Source organism: Condylura cristata, unplaced genomic scaffold (genome assembly GCF_000260355.1).
Source record: "Condylura cristata isolate star-nosed mole 26May11 unplaced genomic scaffold, ConCri1.0 scaffold00003, whole genome shotgun sequence".
NCBI classification, from domain to species: Eukaryota; Metazoa; Chordata; class Mammalia; order Eulipotyphla; family Talpidae; genus Condylura; species Condylura cristata.
In genome coordinates, this window is record NW_004567104.1 from 29743303 (window position 1) to 29761571 (window position 18269).

At 40.4% G+C, this 18269-nt stretch overlaps 1 protein-coding gene and 1 pseudogene across 3 annotated transcripts in view; both read left to right on the forward strand.

Moving 5' to 3' along the window:
• The window catches only part of LOC101623086 (UBX domain-containing protein 7), a 64709-nt gene extending 46975 nt beyond the window's left edge, over nucleotides 1-17734 (forward strand). The window contains exons 1-5 of one of the 3 annotated variants that reach the window (XM_012732997.1): nucleotides 11650-11837; nucleotides 12221-12298; nucleotides 12950-13122; nucleotides 13382-13563; nucleotides 13992-14217. In XM_012732997.1, coding sequence (XP_012588451.1) covers nucleotides 11655-11837; nucleotides 12221-12298; nucleotides 12950-13122; nucleotides 13382-13563; nucleotides 13992-14056 — 681 coding nt within the window. In that variant the 5' untranslated portion in view covers nucleotides 11650-11654 and the 3' untranslated portion in view covers nucleotides 14057-14217. Of the gene's footprint in view, nucleotides 1-11649; nucleotides 11838-12220; nucleotides 12299-12949; nucleotides 13123-13381; nucleotides 13564-13991; nucleotides 14218-17693 lie in introns of those variants that run through there. The other 2 variants (XM_012732989.1, XM_012732984.1) reach the window with 2 other exon arrangements.
• Nucleotides 3649-4202, forward strand: LOC101618417 (annotated as a pseudogene).
• Nucleotides 17735-18269: the final 535 nt, after the last annotated feature.

Here is an 18269-nt window from a genome sequence, read left to right on the forward strand (position 1 = left end):
CCTGCTAGTAAATTACATTTTCCCAACTTTATCTGTTCCTTGTTCAAATCAGAACCTACAGTATCCCCCAGAATCGAACAATCTTTTTTCCCAAGCCTTTCAGCCTTGAGAAGTTTTTTGTAGTATTAGGCAGATTTCTTCCCCACTTAGGCCTTATTGTTAAACTTACGACCTCAGGCTCCCATTTGCTTCTCACGAGATATATCACCAGTAAAGTGGTAACATTGCCTACAGTGGAGCCAGATCTTAGAATTATTGATCTATCATGGCAGTGACCAGACCTGTGTTAGCATAGCATAGCATAGCATAGCTTAAACCACAGGGAAGTGAAGAACTTTACCTAAAGCTGACCTTACTTAGTAAAACATTATTGCAAGTATATGATTTCCTTTCAAAGTTTCTGAGATTTTCATTGTTTGTAGGATTAGTCATTGAATTAATTGTCACAGGTTTGTCTTAGGAACAAATATCGATAGCTGCCATCATCAGTTCCAACTAAGTTGGATTAATCAAATCCCAGCATTTTTTTTTGCCCCACAAGCACCGTTGTAATGATGTATATAGTAGGATGTCTGCTTCTAGAATAGGAGTTCCCACTGAGCTGGTAACTGAGATATCTTCTAATACCTGATAGATGGCAGTCAGCCATCAAATCATTCTAATTGCCTAACTATAATGTGTTTTAACAAATACTGTGTGTTTATAAAGACAATATATAAAAGACACACACACACACACATATATATATATATATATAAAACAAAGACAAACTATAAAATCCTTTTGGCTATGCCGAGATTCAAGAACAGAAGCTAATATGCTCTAGCTACCTTATATTTAATTCTCAAATGTAAGATAGACATTTTAAAACTGAGGAGTAGACTTACATTATTACTGAGCATCAGTGAATTACTCAAATGCACATAACTAATGGGTATGTATAGTAGGAATTGAGACCTGGTCTCAAGTGCCCAAGGATCACAGCAATGCCTCCAAGAAGAAATTCCTTAAGATTGTTGGAATCTTCATTGGGGGAGAAAAAAATCTGAAGCATCAATATATAAGAGTCTATACAGTCAGATGACACAGTGTCTTTCCCCAACCTTACTGTTTCTTTGAGTAAATTCCTCTCATAACAATATTACACTCTATATAAATCTCTTTATAGTGAAGTTGACCCATCACTTATTTTGCTTGCTTTAGGTCTGTTGTAAAGATCTAATGAGATAGTTTATAAATGTGCTTCATAAGGCAACTAAATGTTTCTTATAAAGCTTTATGAGCTTTATAAGCTTAGCATCTTTGGTCAAAATTCATTTCTCTAGGAAGACACAGGAATTCAGTTAAGGTTGTAAATGATTCCCTTTTACAATGAAAATAAAAATTGAATTTTATGCAATAAACTTCTTTATAATTGGTAACCTGCTTGCTTCAGACATACATTGATAATCCATAGAAATTTCATATGTAGAAAACAGATAATGTGAAGTTTAAAAAAATATGATAGCCAGTTATAATTACCCCCTATGATATATAAGCATCAAGGAATTTCTCAGTATTGTTTTCATCATGAGAAGTCTTTGTGAGTAGAAATTACATTACTTCATCCAGTGCATGAATTAATTCATCAATCAAGTGACTCCTGAACTACAATATCTAAGTTCTATGCTAGTTTTTGGGTACACATGGAAGAATAAAATACAGCTGCCCTCAAGGATTTTATAGGTGCTGGGGAGAGGCATTTAATAGAAAAGGTAAGTTAAAATGCAGTGGGAAGTGAGTAAGGGCTTCTTTAAGCAGATCATGAAAAGTGGGACTGTATAGACAAAGACTGATAAAGTCAAGAATTTTTAAGTGTCAAAAGAGTGAAAAGGTAAAAATACAGTACATAAATGGTATATACCCTTAAATACTGGCTCAACTTAACTTTCCGACTTTATGTGATGGTGTGAAGGCAATTTAGAAGCCACATTTTTGAATTTTGAATTTAGATCTTTTCACAGGATATTCTCTATTGATGCTGGGAGCAACGAAGAGCCTCAGCTCCCAGTCTCTTTTTCAATCACAAGGGTAAATAACTGGTCTCCACCTCTTCTTGTGATGATGCTGTCACTTTAACATCCCTATCATCCAGCAACTAATTTTAGTTCAGTGACGCAAACCAAAATTTGTGCATGTTAATGTTGAGGACTCATATAATCATACTGTTTTTCATTTTCAGTAACTTCAAAACATTGTAGGAGATACTCAGTTTATTTTAAAAAAAAAATAGGTGATTTTGGCCAACTGCTTTGAGTATTTTTAAGGTAAATTAGTCTAAGTTACAGTGTTTGGTAGCTTAGTATTAATGCATTTTTACTTAAGATATTTTTAACTTAAAATGACTTTACATGACTTACGGGATGTAACCCCATGGTAAATAGAGGAAGCTCTGTGTCTGGCAAAGTTCTTTTCTGGAATTAGAACTACAAGTCAGCAGAAAAAAGATAACCAATAGAAACTAGGTAAAATGACTTGAGAGGCACCACTCAAAAGAGATCTCCAATGGTCAACAAGTATATGAAAAGGTACGTACTTGTTAAGAAAACCACACTGGTGACTTACCAGTGTGTAAAATCACATTAATGTGAAGAACAATAAGATACTATTAAATATCCACTGGAATGTCTAAAATTAACACTGGTGAGAATGAAGCAACAGAACTCACATATTAAGTGAGAGTACAAAGTGGTAGGACTAATCTGGATAACTTACATCATTGCCACCCTCTCTTAGATATATTCCCTAGAGAAGTTAATGTATAGATCTTCCAAAAAACAGGTAGAAAAACTTACATTTTATACTTAAAAAGATATATTCATAATAGGTAAAAACTGATAATAACCTAAATGTTTATCAACAGAAGTAATATAGTCATACAATGGAGTAATACTCAGAAACATGAATGAATTATATGATGGGTAAATCTCACTGATACAGTATCAAGTGAAAAAGACACAAAATTGTATAGCTATATAATTCCGTTTGTATAGCTATATAATTGTATAGCTATATAATTCCATTTGTATAGCTATATAATTGTATAGCTATATAATTCCATTTGTATAGCTATATAATTCCATTTATAAGAAATTCAAGAACCAAAAACTAATTGATAATGGTAGCAGCCAAAATGGGAGTTAATCTGGGGATGTGGATAGTGAAGGAAAGGAACACCACATTCTGGGGATTTAGAGAAGTCCTAATCTTGATCTGTGTGAAAGTTGTCCTGGGTGCACATGTAAAACCATATCAAGTTTCAGAATTTAGATTTTTGCATTTTCCTGTTTGTAATGTGTAAGTTAGAATTTAATGCAATGGGTAGGCCCTCCCTGGTGGCGCAGAGGGATAAAGCGCAGGATTACAAGCTAGTGGCAGCCGCTTCAGTGCTGGTTAGTTCCCCAGCCCAGGAGATGACCCACATGGCACAGCAGACCTCTCCTGACTCGGCCACTGCTCCTCTCAGCAGTGTAGTTCGTCAGTCTGCCAGTTAAGCTCCTTACTCTTGTCTCTGGGGATCCTCTCACTGCCCTTGTACTTCTGGCCTATACCCCAGTTCTGTATACATAAATAAATAAATCTTAGCTCTTTGCTGCATCTACTGTGAGAATGAAGACCACTCTCAGCAGTCAGACATCAACATTCCAGAAAATGTCAACATCTCCCTGAAGGGTCGTACAGTTATTGTGAAGGGCCCCAGAGACACCCTGCAGAGGGACTTAAACCACATCAATGTCGAACTCAGTCTGCTTATAAAGAAAAAGAAGAGGCTCCTAGTTGACAGATGGAGAAATAGAAAGGAACTGGCTACTGTGTGTACTATCTGCAGTCAGGTGCATAACATGATCAAGGGTGTTACTCTGGGCTTCCGTTACAAGATGAGATTTGTGTATGCTCACTTCCTATCAACGTTATTTCAGGAGAATGGGTCTCTTGTCGAACTCTGAAATTTCTTGGGTGAAAAATGCATTTGCAAGGTTCAAATGAGACTTTTTTGTTCAGTATCTAAAGGCCAGAAAGATGAGTTAATTCTTGAAGGAAATGACATTGAGATTTTATCAAATTCAGCTGTTTTGATTCAGCAAGTCACAACAGTTAAAAACAAGGATATCAGAAAATTTTTGGATGGTATCTATGTTTCTGAAAAAGGAACAGCAAGCTGATGAGTAAGATTTAAGTTATCCAGCTACAGAACAGCAAGGTACTATATAATTTCTTAAGCCTCTATGTGATTACATACAGTTTTAAGAGGCAATAATCAAAGTCATTGATTTGGGGAAAAAAATAAATAAAAAATTTAAAAAGTCAAATGCAGTGGGAGCATAGAGAAAGAAATGTTTAACTCTGAGCCAAGAAATCTGAAGATTTACCAGGAGATGTATGAACTGGATCTTTATGAAAAAAGGGTCACCTCTCCCATGCGGAGAGCACCACAAAATGGGTATGACTAGGGGACAAGACAATGGTGGCATAGGGCATTAAAAAAAAATTAGAAGCTAGAACAGGAACCAACCAACACATCCAGCCAGCTAACAGCAAACAATGTAAGAAGAGGAAAAAGGAAAAAGTGGTGGCCTCTGCTTAGTTTCGTTTCTGAAGCGCCCAAGTTCTATAATGAGAGAGACATATATGTGCTGAAGACCAGCTTCAGCTGAGGTAGTGAGAGTCTCCCACAGGAAAGGAAGGTGTCACATAGAAAAAGAGAAAGAGAAAAAGATGAGATAGATAAAGGAGATGCAGACACCTGTTTAGGGTGAAAGCATCTGCTGATTTACCCAGCAGGTCTTTATTTGTACATTACAATCAAGCGGTGGGATTACATCAGTGTGTGCATAAAGCAGAAAGAGAACAATCATCACATATTTCTTAAAACAGCTTAGGGATTTTTGATCTCTTGAGACTATAACATTCATCATTGATTAATTAAAAGTACAGTTGGTACACAGGATGTTCCTATAATGACCAGTCATTAATAACACACTTATGATAATCAGTCGTCAAACAAAATATTCCTAATGGTGATCAGTTAGCTATTGCAACTTAAGCAATCATTTTGTTAACATCTCAATGAACATACATCTTAAAGGTACAGGATCTAATGTTAAGGAACTAGGAGTCAGAAAAACACCAACGCCGAGTGTGCTGACATTTCCCTGCCTCTAAAGAAAAACCTCTTTGTTCTATCAACCTCGTCTCTACATCTAACATAAGAATTAGGGGAAAGTTTCTTTCTTTATGGTCACTAATTATTATCCTATTAATCTTATCTAAAAAACCTTTCAATGTGAAAAAGGGTTGGGGTAAAAGTTAAAGAGTAGGAAAACCTATTAGCTATAATTCCATTACTTAAAATGAAACTATATTACTTAAAACTATAGATCTTTTATTGGGGACTAGGTAGGAAATTATTGCACCCTTTGGTTCCCAGAATTCTTGGACCGTGACATGTCTCTCGTTATCATGGGACCTAGATTTGTGCCAGTCCTCTCAAGCAGGGGAATATTAATTATTTTACAACATACTGTGCCGTTCTGTGTATAATGCCATTGTTATTGAGCCAATCAATCCAATCAAGTAGTTATTGATTTTATATTGAATGTATATTTGGACAATTGCTATGCTTGCGGACAGCCAAAAACAAACCAACAAACAAACTTCTTGGAAAAAGCCATAAACAAATGAAAAGAATCCAGCAGGAACCAGCTATGGAATATCCTGACTTTTCAGGATTTTTTCCCCCACATTAGGATCTTATCATACAACATGGGTAGCGGGGCCCTCGCCATATATGGGCAGTTATTGTGTGGAAGTGTTGCTATTTGGGAAGGGAGGGACAAAAGGGTACTTCTCATGGGTGGATTCTCTTACTCATAAAGATGTTTTAGTTCACGAGTTCATGTCTCCTGGTTCTTTCCTTAGGGTCACATGAAAATGAGCAAAGGATGGGTCATTAGGAGAGGAGAACTCTTCAGGAGCCTACCCTGGAAACCTGTGGGTGGTCGTGTGGGAGGATACACAAATACTCAAGAGACATCTTCATATATACGGATAGATTCTCTCTGGCTTTCCTAGAGTCCTGTAAGAGGATACTCCAGCGTGACCCTGCAGGCTGGGCACTGTGGGAGTTCGGGTCCTCCTGAAGAGGGATTCTCTTCTCCAGGTTCTTCTCTCTCACATTCTGATTCTTGTCACCGGAGGCAGGTAAGCAGAGATGAAAGGGCCCAATGAGGTGATGGCCAGGAAACAGAAGGGTCTAGCAGATACTTCTCAAATTAGTCTTTGCTCTGACACCTGGCAGCTGTATGACTTTGGGCAGTTTTAACTTTCCTTTGCCTCAGTCTTGTTAGGCAAGTGCATGTTAAGATATTTCTCCTTTACACTTGCTTAAGATATTTCTCCTTTCCCAAGTTCACCTGTGTAATGCTTTATGGTCAGTCAAGTTTTGATTTGGACAGCACTTCCTCTAGGAGGCTTTACTTGCTTTTGTGGGAATTTATGTGTTTCTGTGTGCTTCCGTTGCACCTTAAGTCAGACACTTCTGCTTGGCCCTAGCTTGTTGCCTTGTCATTATCCCCACCAGATTTTAATTATCTCAAGAGGAGAGACTGCCTCTTGTTTACCATGGGCACATACTACAGCCCTTGGTGTAGTGCCTCACAGATAGTGGTCACTTAATATTTGATTGATGCAGGGATGATAGAAAAGGCTGGTTAGGTGATGAGTGAAGTAGATGGAAACAGAATCTGTAGCCTTTGTCTCCATATGACTTAGCTGATTACTTTTACTGTTGCCCAGGCATCGAGCCAATGATTTGTTCACCAAACCAGGATCTTAGGTTAGAATGAAACTTCCCTTAAAGATCTGGTTTTAAGGTTTTACCTTTTGGGGAGCCTGGTACTTCAAGGAGTTAAGCATTAGCATTAAGAAGCTATCTACAGCTACTGCAGCACAAGTTCCATCCCCGGGCCAGGGAGCTGACCCACATGGCTTAGCAGAGCTCTCCTGTCTTGTCCACTGCTCCCCTCAGCAGTATATTTCAGTCAATCTGATTGTTCTGCTCCCACTCTGTTTCTGGTGAATCCTCTCACTCATCACCCCCATCTCTGGCCTATACCTCAGCAATGTATACATAAGTAAATAAATGTCTTCAAGAAAAAGATTTTACCTTATGATTCCACTTGTTTCTTCAGATCACGAGTCATCCAAACTCTGCTAATATCTTGACATATTTGGAAGTGTTTTTCAGAATAATGTGGTTTAAAGAGGAATTTAGGTAGAGGAAGTAAAATATAAACTGTGTTGCAAGCCTCATAACAAGTGCTTTTGGTATGAAATTAGTAGGGCAGACTTCTCTGAATCCAACTCACCCAAAAGGACATGCTCACTTTCTTAGTTTTCTGTATGTCCAAATTATTTAGTTTCCCTTCTAAAATTCTTTCCTCATTGGAAGAAGTTCCACAAGCAAGAAAGTCAGGTGGGTTTATTTAGGTGATCTGTGTCTAGACAGGCCTTCCTCATATGTGGAATGACTGGGAGGTGGTGGAAGGCATTTCTGCCTAAAAGTTGCTTCTGCCTACTGTCCATTGTGTGTGCTTAAAAATCCAGCCACACATCCAGAGATGACCTCTGACAACATGTCGATCATCTGTGAAAGCTAAACATTAGCAATTGCAGTAAGAAACTATGTTGAGGGGAGGGTGAAGATGAAGTGGTCTCTGAGATTGGGAGGCTGCCAGGGCTGGGGAATGAAGGAGAATGCACAGGAACAGCACTCCAGTCACATGGTTGCTCAGCCCTGTGCTGCGGTACCTTTGCCCTGGGGACAAATAGGAACCACTAGACTAATCAAGATTTTATTAAAAACTTAGTAAATTGTAAGTCTGTCTTTAAAAGGGTATGATGAAATAAAAATTTAGGAAGTCATTTCTAAGGAGTCTGGGAATATGGTCGGAGTGGAGAAGGCATACTTGGGACTTCAAAAATATCAATTAGCAACAACTTATTTTTTATTTTTTTTTAAAGATTTATTTATTTATTCATACAGAACTGGGATACAGGCCAGAGATGCGGAGGGTGAAAGGATTCACCAGAGACAGAGTGGGGAGCAGAACAGTCAGGTCGACGAAGTACACTGCTGAGGGGAGCAGCGGGCGGGCCAGGAGAGGAATGCCACGCCATGCGGTCACTTCCGGGGCAGGCAGGGATCGAACCCATGCAGAAGTGGCTTTAGCTTCTCAGTGCTGTGCTTTAACCCGCTGCGCCACCAGGGAGGGCCAGCAACAACTTATTTTTTAAGTCGGTTGTATTTATATGGATGTCATTTAATTATTTCATGCATTTTGTTTACTTCTTTAAACAGTGAAGTACTTAATTATATATGAATGTATGGGTATATGTACATGTGTAAAAGAGAGAGCACTTCTGACTCATATATATTTTTTCATGATATGCAAAGCAGTATGCTAGAGGAGAGTGTCATGGACCTCAAAGTGACATAGCTGTGTAGTAGAGTGGCAACAGGTCATTTGGAGGTGTCATAATACTAATTTTTTCCAGAGCCACATTAGCTATTACTAGTGCTATTCTAACTCATATATATGTATATGTGTGTGTGTGTGTGTGTGTGTATTTAAAGAACAGTTTTATTTAAAAAAAAAAAAAGGCACCCAAACTTATACCTCTAAGATAGATATAGTATTGTGAATTAATATTGTGAATTAATAATAAAAAAAAGGTACCCATGCCGGGGTGGGTGAGGGAAGATAATAATGAACAACTATATACCAGAGACATTTTATGGGGGTGGAGTGGGGAATGGATCAAAAATGGGGAGAGGGAATTGCACTGGACTATGGTGATGGCACATGGGTGAATTGGTGATGGGAAACCCATGGGGATTACAACTGAGATGGAAAAAGGCACAAGATGATGTAAAATAAACTATTATAATAATAACAAAGAAAGAAAGAAGAAAGAAATGTACCTGCATAATCATAGGTAGGCAAGCTGCTTTATATCATATTAAAGAACAAAAAAAAATCAAGAAACCATAGTAAAAATATAAAAGGGAAGAAATGACCATGTACAGGAGTGGTGAATGCATTTTACAATTTATCTAGATGTGAATTTTTTTTGATGTGACATTTTAATCGATTTTATTAATATACAATAGAAGCACCATAAAATTAACTAATTTTTTAAAAAAGATTTATTTATTTATTCATACAGAACTGGGGTACAGGCCAGAGATGCGGAGGGTGAGAGGATTCACCAGGGACAGAGTGGGGAGCAGAACAGGCAGATCAACGAAGTACACTGCTGAGGGGAGCAGCGGGCGGGTCAGGAGAGGTCTGCCACACCATGTGGATCTCCTCCAGGGCAGGCGGGGATCGAACTCATGCGGAAGTGGCTTTGGCTTCTTAGTGCTGTGCTTTAACCCGCTGCGCCACCAGGGAGGGCCCAAAAATTAACTAATTTTAAGAGTACAGTTTGCTGAGTTTTGTTGATACTTAAAAGTTGTATATTCACATCCAGAATCTAGGTATTGAACATTTCCATCATTGAATATGTTTTTAGTAATAGTCAAGATGTATATGTTTTTGTTTTGTATATGGACTGTTCCAGCACCATTTGTTGAAGAGATGGTCCTTTTTATCGTATAAAATCACTTGATCGCTTTTGACCAGAACCTCCATCTTTCAGTAAATTGCCCAAATGGCCAACACAAAGGAAAAAGGGAGAGGCACCTGCTATGTGTTCTTTAGGCCTTTAAGAAAACATGGAGTTGTTCTTTTGGTTACATACACCCAAATCTACAAGAAAGAGATATTGTAGACACCAGGAGGAAGGGGACTGTTCAAAAAGGAATGCTCTTGCTAATACATGTTACTATGACAAAACTAAGAGTCTACAATGTCATCCAGCATGCAGTTAGCATTGTTGCAAACAAAGGGCAACAATCTGGTCAAGAGAATTATCTTTGTATTGAGCATATTAAGTACCCTAAGAGCCCATGTATTTTTCTGAACTTTCTGAACTGTATGAAAGAAAGTGATCAGGAGAAAAGGAAGCCAAAGAGAAAGGGACTTGGGTTCAACCGAAGCACCAGCCCGTTCCACCCAGAGAGGCACCCTGGTGAGGACCAATGGAAGGGACCCTGAGCTGCCGGAACCCCTTCCCATGAATTCGTGGCATGATAAAAAAAAAAATCTCTTAATCATATGTGTGTAGGTCTATTACTAAAATCTTTGGTCTGCTTCAGTCTTCTGCTTACTTCTACATGCCATTATTTTACTTTCTTGATTACTATAACTTTATTTAATATCTTGAAATCACATGGTGTATATTTTTCCACTTCGTTCTTTTTTAAATGTTTTAGCTAACTTGAATCCTTTACACTACTCTATAAATTTACATGCAACTTGTCAATTTCTATAGGAAAACTGCTAGGATTTTGACAGAAATAATGTTGAATCTGTGCATCAATTTAGAGAGAATTGACATGTTAGCAGTAGTGAGTTATTTGATCCATGAATGTGGTATATATCTCCCATTTTTTAGGTCTTTTAATTTTTCTTAATAATGTTTTCTAATTGTGTTTAGGTCTTACACAAATTTTTGTTAAATTTATTCTTAGGCATATTTCTATGCAGTTGTAAATGGTATATTTAAATATTTTTAAATTCTTATTACTTGTATATAGAAATACAATAACCTTTAAAAATATTAATATTTTATTCTGTGATCTTGCTAAACTCACCTATCAGTTCTAGTAACTTTTTTTTTTCAGTTCTAGTAACTTTTAAATAGATTCCCTAGAATTTTCTTTTTAAGATTTCACTTATTTATGCATACAAAACTGAGGTACAGGCCAGAGGCACAGGAGTCGTGAGAGAATTCACCAGAGAATTCACAGAGTGGGGAGCAGAACAGGCAGAATGATAAAGCACACTGCTGATGGGAGCAGCGGGCAGGTCAGGATAGGTCTGCGGGGCAAACATGGATCACCCCCAGGGTGGGGGATCAAACTTCCACTGAGGCAGCCACCGGCCAGCTTCGCAGTGCTGTGCTCCAACCCACTGCGTCACCAGGGAGGCCCTCCTTAGCATTTCCTACACAGATAATCATGTTACCTGTGAATGACAAACTTACTTCATTCCTATCTATATGGCCTTTACTTCTTTTTATTTTTTTATTGCACTGTTTTCAGTGTTTCACCTGTACAATGTTGAATGAAAGTAGTGACAGTTAACATCTTTAAAATGTTATCTTTTACAGTGAAAGGATAACATTTTAAAAGTTTTTTCTGCACAGAATAGAAATAATCACTGACTGTATTAGAGATATAAGCAAAATATGATAGGATGGGAAGTGTATATGTAAATGGGGGTTGGCAGAAAAGGGAGCAATTCAATATCATTCACTGGGGACTATTTATGAGACAACGTTTTAAAACAAGTTCTTGGCTTTTCTTCATCTGAGCTTGGGAGATGACAGATGTTTGGTCTGCTTGCCCCATCCTACCCTAAGCTAAGGAGGCTCCCCTATCGTGTGCATCCAGCAGCAGCAGTATCATAACTCCCTTTGTTGATTCTAGGACATTGCCATCTCCCTGCATGATGGCATGCTCACGGACCTGCTCCCGAATTCTGGGGCTGAGCCTTGGGACGACAGCCCTGTTTGCTGCTGGGGCCAACATGGTGCTCCTCTTTCCTAACTGGGATGTGACCTATCTGTTGAGGGGCCTCATTGGCAAGCATGCAATGCTGGGGTCTGGACTCTGGGGTGGTGGCCTCATGGTAAGTGTCTTGGGATCACTGAGTGTGAACTCCCGAAGTTGAAGCAAGTGGTTGGTGGGGAGAGTATTTAGATTCATTACAAAAGAGTGTGATTTTTAGAAGCTGGTCTTGGGTTGGTAGCAACTCCAAGACATAGGAATCTCTAAGAAACTTGTGAGGATTGCTGGACTGTATCTGGGATGAGGCATGTTGGATGTAAACATTGCCATATAGATTCAAATCATGCTGGTGATCCAAAATTGGGTCCTGACAGTCAAAGGCAAATTTTTGGAGAAAGATAACATAATCAAGAATGTGCCCAAACATGATATTTCAGCAGCCATTGGTGGCAGTTAAAAATATGCCATCCAATCTTTTCTTAACACTTTTTTCTTTTCTCCCAGGTACTCATTGCAGCTATCTTCATCTCCTTGAAGGGCTGGAGATATGGCTGCTTCAGTAGGAGTGGACCCTGCCAAAGTGTAAGGACCAGAGTCCATTCTTTTATCACCGACCATATCCCCACATTCTATTACTTTAGAGACAGAATGGTAAAAGGACAATTTCAGTCTTGGAATTTGAAGTCATGTCCTGCCCTGCTGGTACCTCTTAATAGTCCTACGCTCTTGGGCAATTTACTTAAGCTTTCTGAACTTCAGGCACCCTTTCCACCCACACTCCTCCCTGCTTCCTCCTTTCCTTTCATGCTCAATTTGAGAAAGAAGAATCAGGGATAGGAGATTGGAAATTTTGAAAACACAATTTTCCCTTGAAAGGGTCAGAAGTAGACTAATACGACCCTTTAATCCAAGGGTGAATGACGATAACCTGAAAGTAAAGGCTTTTAATTCCAACTGGCTCAGCTAGAAGAATCTGCTGAGTCAGGGAAATTCAGATCCAAGTGCCAGTGTGTAAACCCTTATCCATCCTCACCCATCCCTTCCTAACTCTACCCTGTGAGCCCTATTAGACATCCTACCTTGGCTGTATTTTAAAGAAGGGACCATGAGAGGATTATCCCTATGTGATATGATGGGGGAAGCCGAACACTGAGAAGCTAGACTTATCCAAGTCACTCCTTAAGTCACCTAGTCAAGACCTCATCTCAGGTGGTTTCTTCTTTCCCTCTACAGATGCTTACTGTTCTGTTGTCAAGTGGCCTGGCCTTCCTCGGAGCCTTCATTTGCTTTATCACTTCTGGAGGAGCCCTAAAATATGGTCCTTTTTGCATGTTCCATGATGTCTCCCCCTTCAATCAGACACAAACATGGAAATATGGTTATCCTTTCAAAGACTTACATAACAGGTAAATGGATAGCGATTTGGATTTGTAGTCTTTTTAGAGAGAGAAAGACACACAGAAGAACTACAGACTTCTTTTGATCATGTATTCTAACACTTTGTTCCTCTGATACTCAGAAACTTGCAAATACATTGATGGTCACTCTTAAGAGGCTAGTCTTATGACCTGAGCTGGGAGGAGGTGCCAAATTTCTATTTAGGTTGCTCATTTCACTTTTCCTACTCATTTTTTCATCCTTCAAACCCCTTATTTTTTGGAATAGGAATTACTTATATGATCGTTCACTCTGGAACTCTGTCTGCCTGGAGCCCTCTAAAGCTGTCATTTGGCACGTGTCCTTCTTCTCCTCCCTTCTGTGCATCAGCCTCCTCCAGATATTCCTGGTGATCATTCATTTCATCAACAGCTTCCTGGGCCTTTTCTGCAGCTTCTGTAAGGAGTCAGGTAACACCCTCTTATGCACAGATGTTTCCCTCATAGGCTTCCTTGAAGCCTTCTGCAAGTAGTGAGTATGAATTATAAACAAACTTCCCTTTAGGTCTTCTAGAGAATAATGACAATAATAAGTGCTTGTATTATGTTGAATGATATAAAAGTACTTTAAATCACATTGAAAACAGCAAGATGATACTATTGTGGAGGAATGTATAGTCCATCAAATGTCCTCTGTCATCTCATTTTAGCCATAAAATTGGCCACATGCTACAGATTGAGAAATTGAGACTCCTTGAGGATAGCGATTTGCTGCCCAAAGGTACTCAGTTAGGCTAAGGTAATGTCAGGACTTGAGCCATATGGACTGAGTGTTATATGCATTCCTGAAATTCACAGGTTGAATCTCTAAATCCCAATGTCACTTTATTTGGAAATAGGTAGGAAATTTCTGGAACTAACTGAGGTTAAATGGAGTCGTAAGGGTGGAACCCTAATCCAGTAGGATTGGCTTCTTGTAAGAAGAGGATAAGGTAGCATGTCTCTTTCCACACAATCAGAGGAGCAGGCCACGTGAGGACACAGAAGGTGGCCATCTACAAGCTGAGAAGAGAGGCCTCAGTAGAAACTAACCTTGTTGGCATGTTGATCTTGGACCTCCAGCTTCCAGAAAATAAATTTCTGTTGTGCAAGAGGCTCAGTCTGTAGTATTTTGCTATGGAAGAGTGAGTTGACTAATCCTCCAGTGTTCTTTTCATTCATGTTCAGTGCAGTTCAGTAAGTGGTGTACATTGATTACCCACATGTTCAGGGCCATGTCAACACACAGTGCAATGAGAGTTTGGAGAAACAGTGAACCTCCAAGGAGAAGATCTGTGTGAGATGAAGGAAGCCCTCAGTGTGTCTGGGCTGATTCTCAGGATAGTCTAGACAGAGGGAAGGAAGAGGCAACAGCCATCAGAGAGAACAGCACAGTCAAGGCATGGAAGGGAAACAGGGTATGGTGTGGAAGAACAGTGATGTCACAGCTGCTCTTACCCTTTTCTTCCCCTCTTTAGGATCTTGGCTCTGGGGGTAGTGCTGGATGTTAAGTTGAGTCAGGAGTGGGATGAAAGAGAACCCAGTGGGAAAGCTTAATGAGCTGGGAAAGATTAATGGGCAGGCAAGAAGATGAAGCAGGCTGGAAGAACCAGTAGGTACTGGCAAGAGAAGAGGTAGGGGTAGGCTCAGGAAATGAGTTAAGAGAACCTCAGACGGGAGCCACACAGTGGACAGACCCAGGAAGGGCCAGCTGCTGCGAGGGCCAGCTGCTGCTATTTCCCCTCCACCATCTTTTGGATCCCAGTGTCTTTTCAGGTCAGTGAGGAGCCACTGAAGCCCCAGGTGGCCCAGAGTATAGCCATTCCTCAGTTCCCAGGGCCCAGGAGCATGGCTCTGTCATCTGACAGTCAAACTAGCAGGGCACACAGGGGTCATTTCCTTCCAAATACCGTCTCACCCTCTCCTCTCCAGATCTGCAGGTGCTGGGCGGGGAAGGTGGATAGATAGAGCTGTCAGGGAAAGGAACACAGTCTCTTGAGCGGGCAGGGAATCTTGAAGTGCAGCCATCACTCATATGTCCACATAGTGTCTAAGCATCATTGCCTTATCTGTCTCTCATTTCCCTGATGGCTGATTGAGTTGTAAGGTCATGGCTACAATGTGCTTGATCCACAATGCTTCTCTTGTAGGAAAAAGGTAATGACACCACCACATTATTAATGAAGCACTTAAGATAGTTTTTGTCTTGTTATGTCAGACACACACAAGCACACGCGCATGTGCGTGTGCACACAGCCCAAACCTAATCCCCATTCTGGCTTAGTTCTATTTTGATAGATCAACAGGTCATCAAGGTGAGAGGTCAGCTTTTGCCACCAAGACAATTGACAGGGGAAAGCTGACTTTTTGCTTGAGTCTCTTCTATCTTTTTAGGAACGTCAGACTGATGTTATTGTAGAACTTGACAGGATTTCAGAGGACAGTGTTTCCAACAGCCTCTGAAGATGATCACTCTTTTCTTCAGATATTGCACATTGAGGGTGAATCCTTCCACAGTTAACTTCTAACACTCACTGATTTCAAAGTGCCCAAGGTTAAAAACACAAGTTTGCCAGTAATGCTGACAGTCCTTTCTCCAAGTTTGAGGTGCAAGCCTACCAGGTGAGAGGTGTAGTGTTTCTGACTCTAGAGATGAGATATAACAGCTCCCTTAGTTTCTCTCTTCACAATTCAATTTAGGGCCTAGGAATGGGGGGTGGGTGGAAGGGCATGTCTTGGCATAGAAATGGGGAGAAGAGGAAAAGGAGGGAAGGAAAGAGGAGATAGGGAGTAGGGTTGGAGGAGAAAGGGGGTAGGAAGAGGAGATGAAGGGCAGTCAAAAGGAGAATGATGGGAAGAAAGGAGGGAAGGGGATTCCTGCACTTAAGTCTACCTTCGCCCTATAGCCCTCCACACCTGGCTCTTGGGTCCCCTCTGTGGTATTCCAGAAGGCACCTGTGTTCCCTTCTTTCTATCTACCTCTCAGGAATAGCTCGCATTCATAGCTCACAAAGCTATGTTTGGCTCTTGACTTGGCTTCTGATCATGTCTGGAGCCAAGGGACTGATGCTAATCTTTTCAGGACAGTATCAAGTAAACACTTTATCAGAAGAAAAGTTGTTTGTTCCTTACCTTGTATTTGACTTCATGACTATTATCCTTGAATGAAAAGTTGTTTCCTGCTTGGAGAAAATGAGGTACATCCTTGGAGTAGACTGTCCTTCAACTTTCTGTTATAGCAAGTGGCACTCAACTTAATAATTATTTGTTTAGGTTATTATTCCCCAACTAAAGCTATTCATTTTAAAAAAAATTGTATTTATTTTTGCATCAGAACTGCTATTCACTTTTTTAGAGGAAAGACTGGGTTTTATTCATTATTGTATCTCCAACGCAGTAAAGTTTGTATTGAGCTGCTTATGTTCAGAGTCTTTTTGGTTGTGTAGCAACAGATAGGGTGAGAATACACCGATAAAATTATAAAATGTAAGGAAAAGTGCATTTTAAGAGTATGATTTCTTAAAGCTGGTGAAACAACATAGAGAAAACACATTATCTGTCCCTAGGAGACCCACTGCACTGGTGTGCCAGGCAGGGCCCAAGCTAGATTGTGGATGCATGACACCAGCCAGAGATGGAGTTTGTGCTGTTGAGACTAGGGGCATGGCTGAGGCAGAACTGACCTGCGCGAGGCATGCACCTGGTCCTGTGACCCCTGCACAGACTCCACCAGCTGGTCTGCTGGCCAGTGCCAGGAGGAAGGCTCAGCAACCCAGCCAGATCATGAAGGATCATGCAAGCCAAGTAGTGAATGCTGGGAGGACAGCCATAAGGACCCACTGGAAGACTTCAGGCAGAGCAGGGACAAAGGGAAGCCATTCTGGGAAGGTTTGTTGTGTGGGGTAGTAGGAAGGTGAATTTAAGGGAGTATATTTGTGTCAGGCAAACCAATTTAGGCAATACTATCAAGAAAAATACTATCAAGTTTAGTAAAATTAGTTGGTCTTTCTTGTGATTTGCAAAGGTATACTCCTTTATAGAAACTACCATCTTTGCATCTTATAGATGAAAGTTTTGGAACTTACTAATTCAACCAGTAGGATGAAAGTTACCTAAGGAAGCCTGGATGGATATTTTGGTAATTTCTTAATTGTTGAAGCCAGCAGACACCAGAACTCTACAACCTCCTGAAATAGGACCAGAGATTGGAGCTCATAAGCAGGGAACATTCCCTAGATCTGCCCTTTTCTTACTAGTACTGGAACAGGGCTGTGGGTGAAGCTAGGGGGAACTACACTTTGACAGTTATGGATCAGAGCAGGACACTGCTCACTTTTTCTATAAAGGGCCAGATACTATTTTAGATTTTGAGTGTTGTACAGTCTCTGTTGCAGCTGCTGAAAGGTTTTGCTGATATGATGTAAAAGCAACCACTGTCAACAAATGAGCATGACTGTGTTATATATAATAAAGCTTTATTTTAGTTTGTAATTTCCACATCTCATTAAATAGTATTCTTCACTTGATTCTTTTTTCCAATTACTTAAAAATATAAAACCAAGGCCCTCCCCGGTGACGCAGCGGGTTAAAGCACAGCACCGAGAAGCTAAAGACACTTGAGCATGAGTTCGATCCCCAGATAAGGAGGTGACCCACATGGCACGACAGACCTCTCCTGACCTGCCCGCTGCTCCCCTCAGCGGTGTATTCGTCAATCTGCTTCTTCTGCTCGCCACCCTGTCTCTGGTGAATCTTCTCACCCACCACTCCTCTGGCCTATACCCCAGTTCTGTATGCATAAATAAATAAATATTTTAAAATATATATAAAACCTGTTCATAAGGCACACAAAATTATTTGTATCTTGGGATGGCGGCAGTTTCAAGACCCCTTGATTAGAGTCCCTGCCTCTTACTATCTGTACTTCCTCGGCCAGGTCACCTAACCTCCGCGGTTTCTGTGTCACTGTCCTAAAATCGCCACGCGGTTCAGAAACCCCAAGCGTTGAAGAACGATGCAAGCCGGGTGCTGCTACACCAACCGCTGCTCAAAGCGGCCGCGGGGTTTCCCAGCCCGCTTCCCCCGCAGCAGGGACGCGCAGGCGCGCGCCGCGGAAGAGGGCGGGGCCGGGGCGCGAG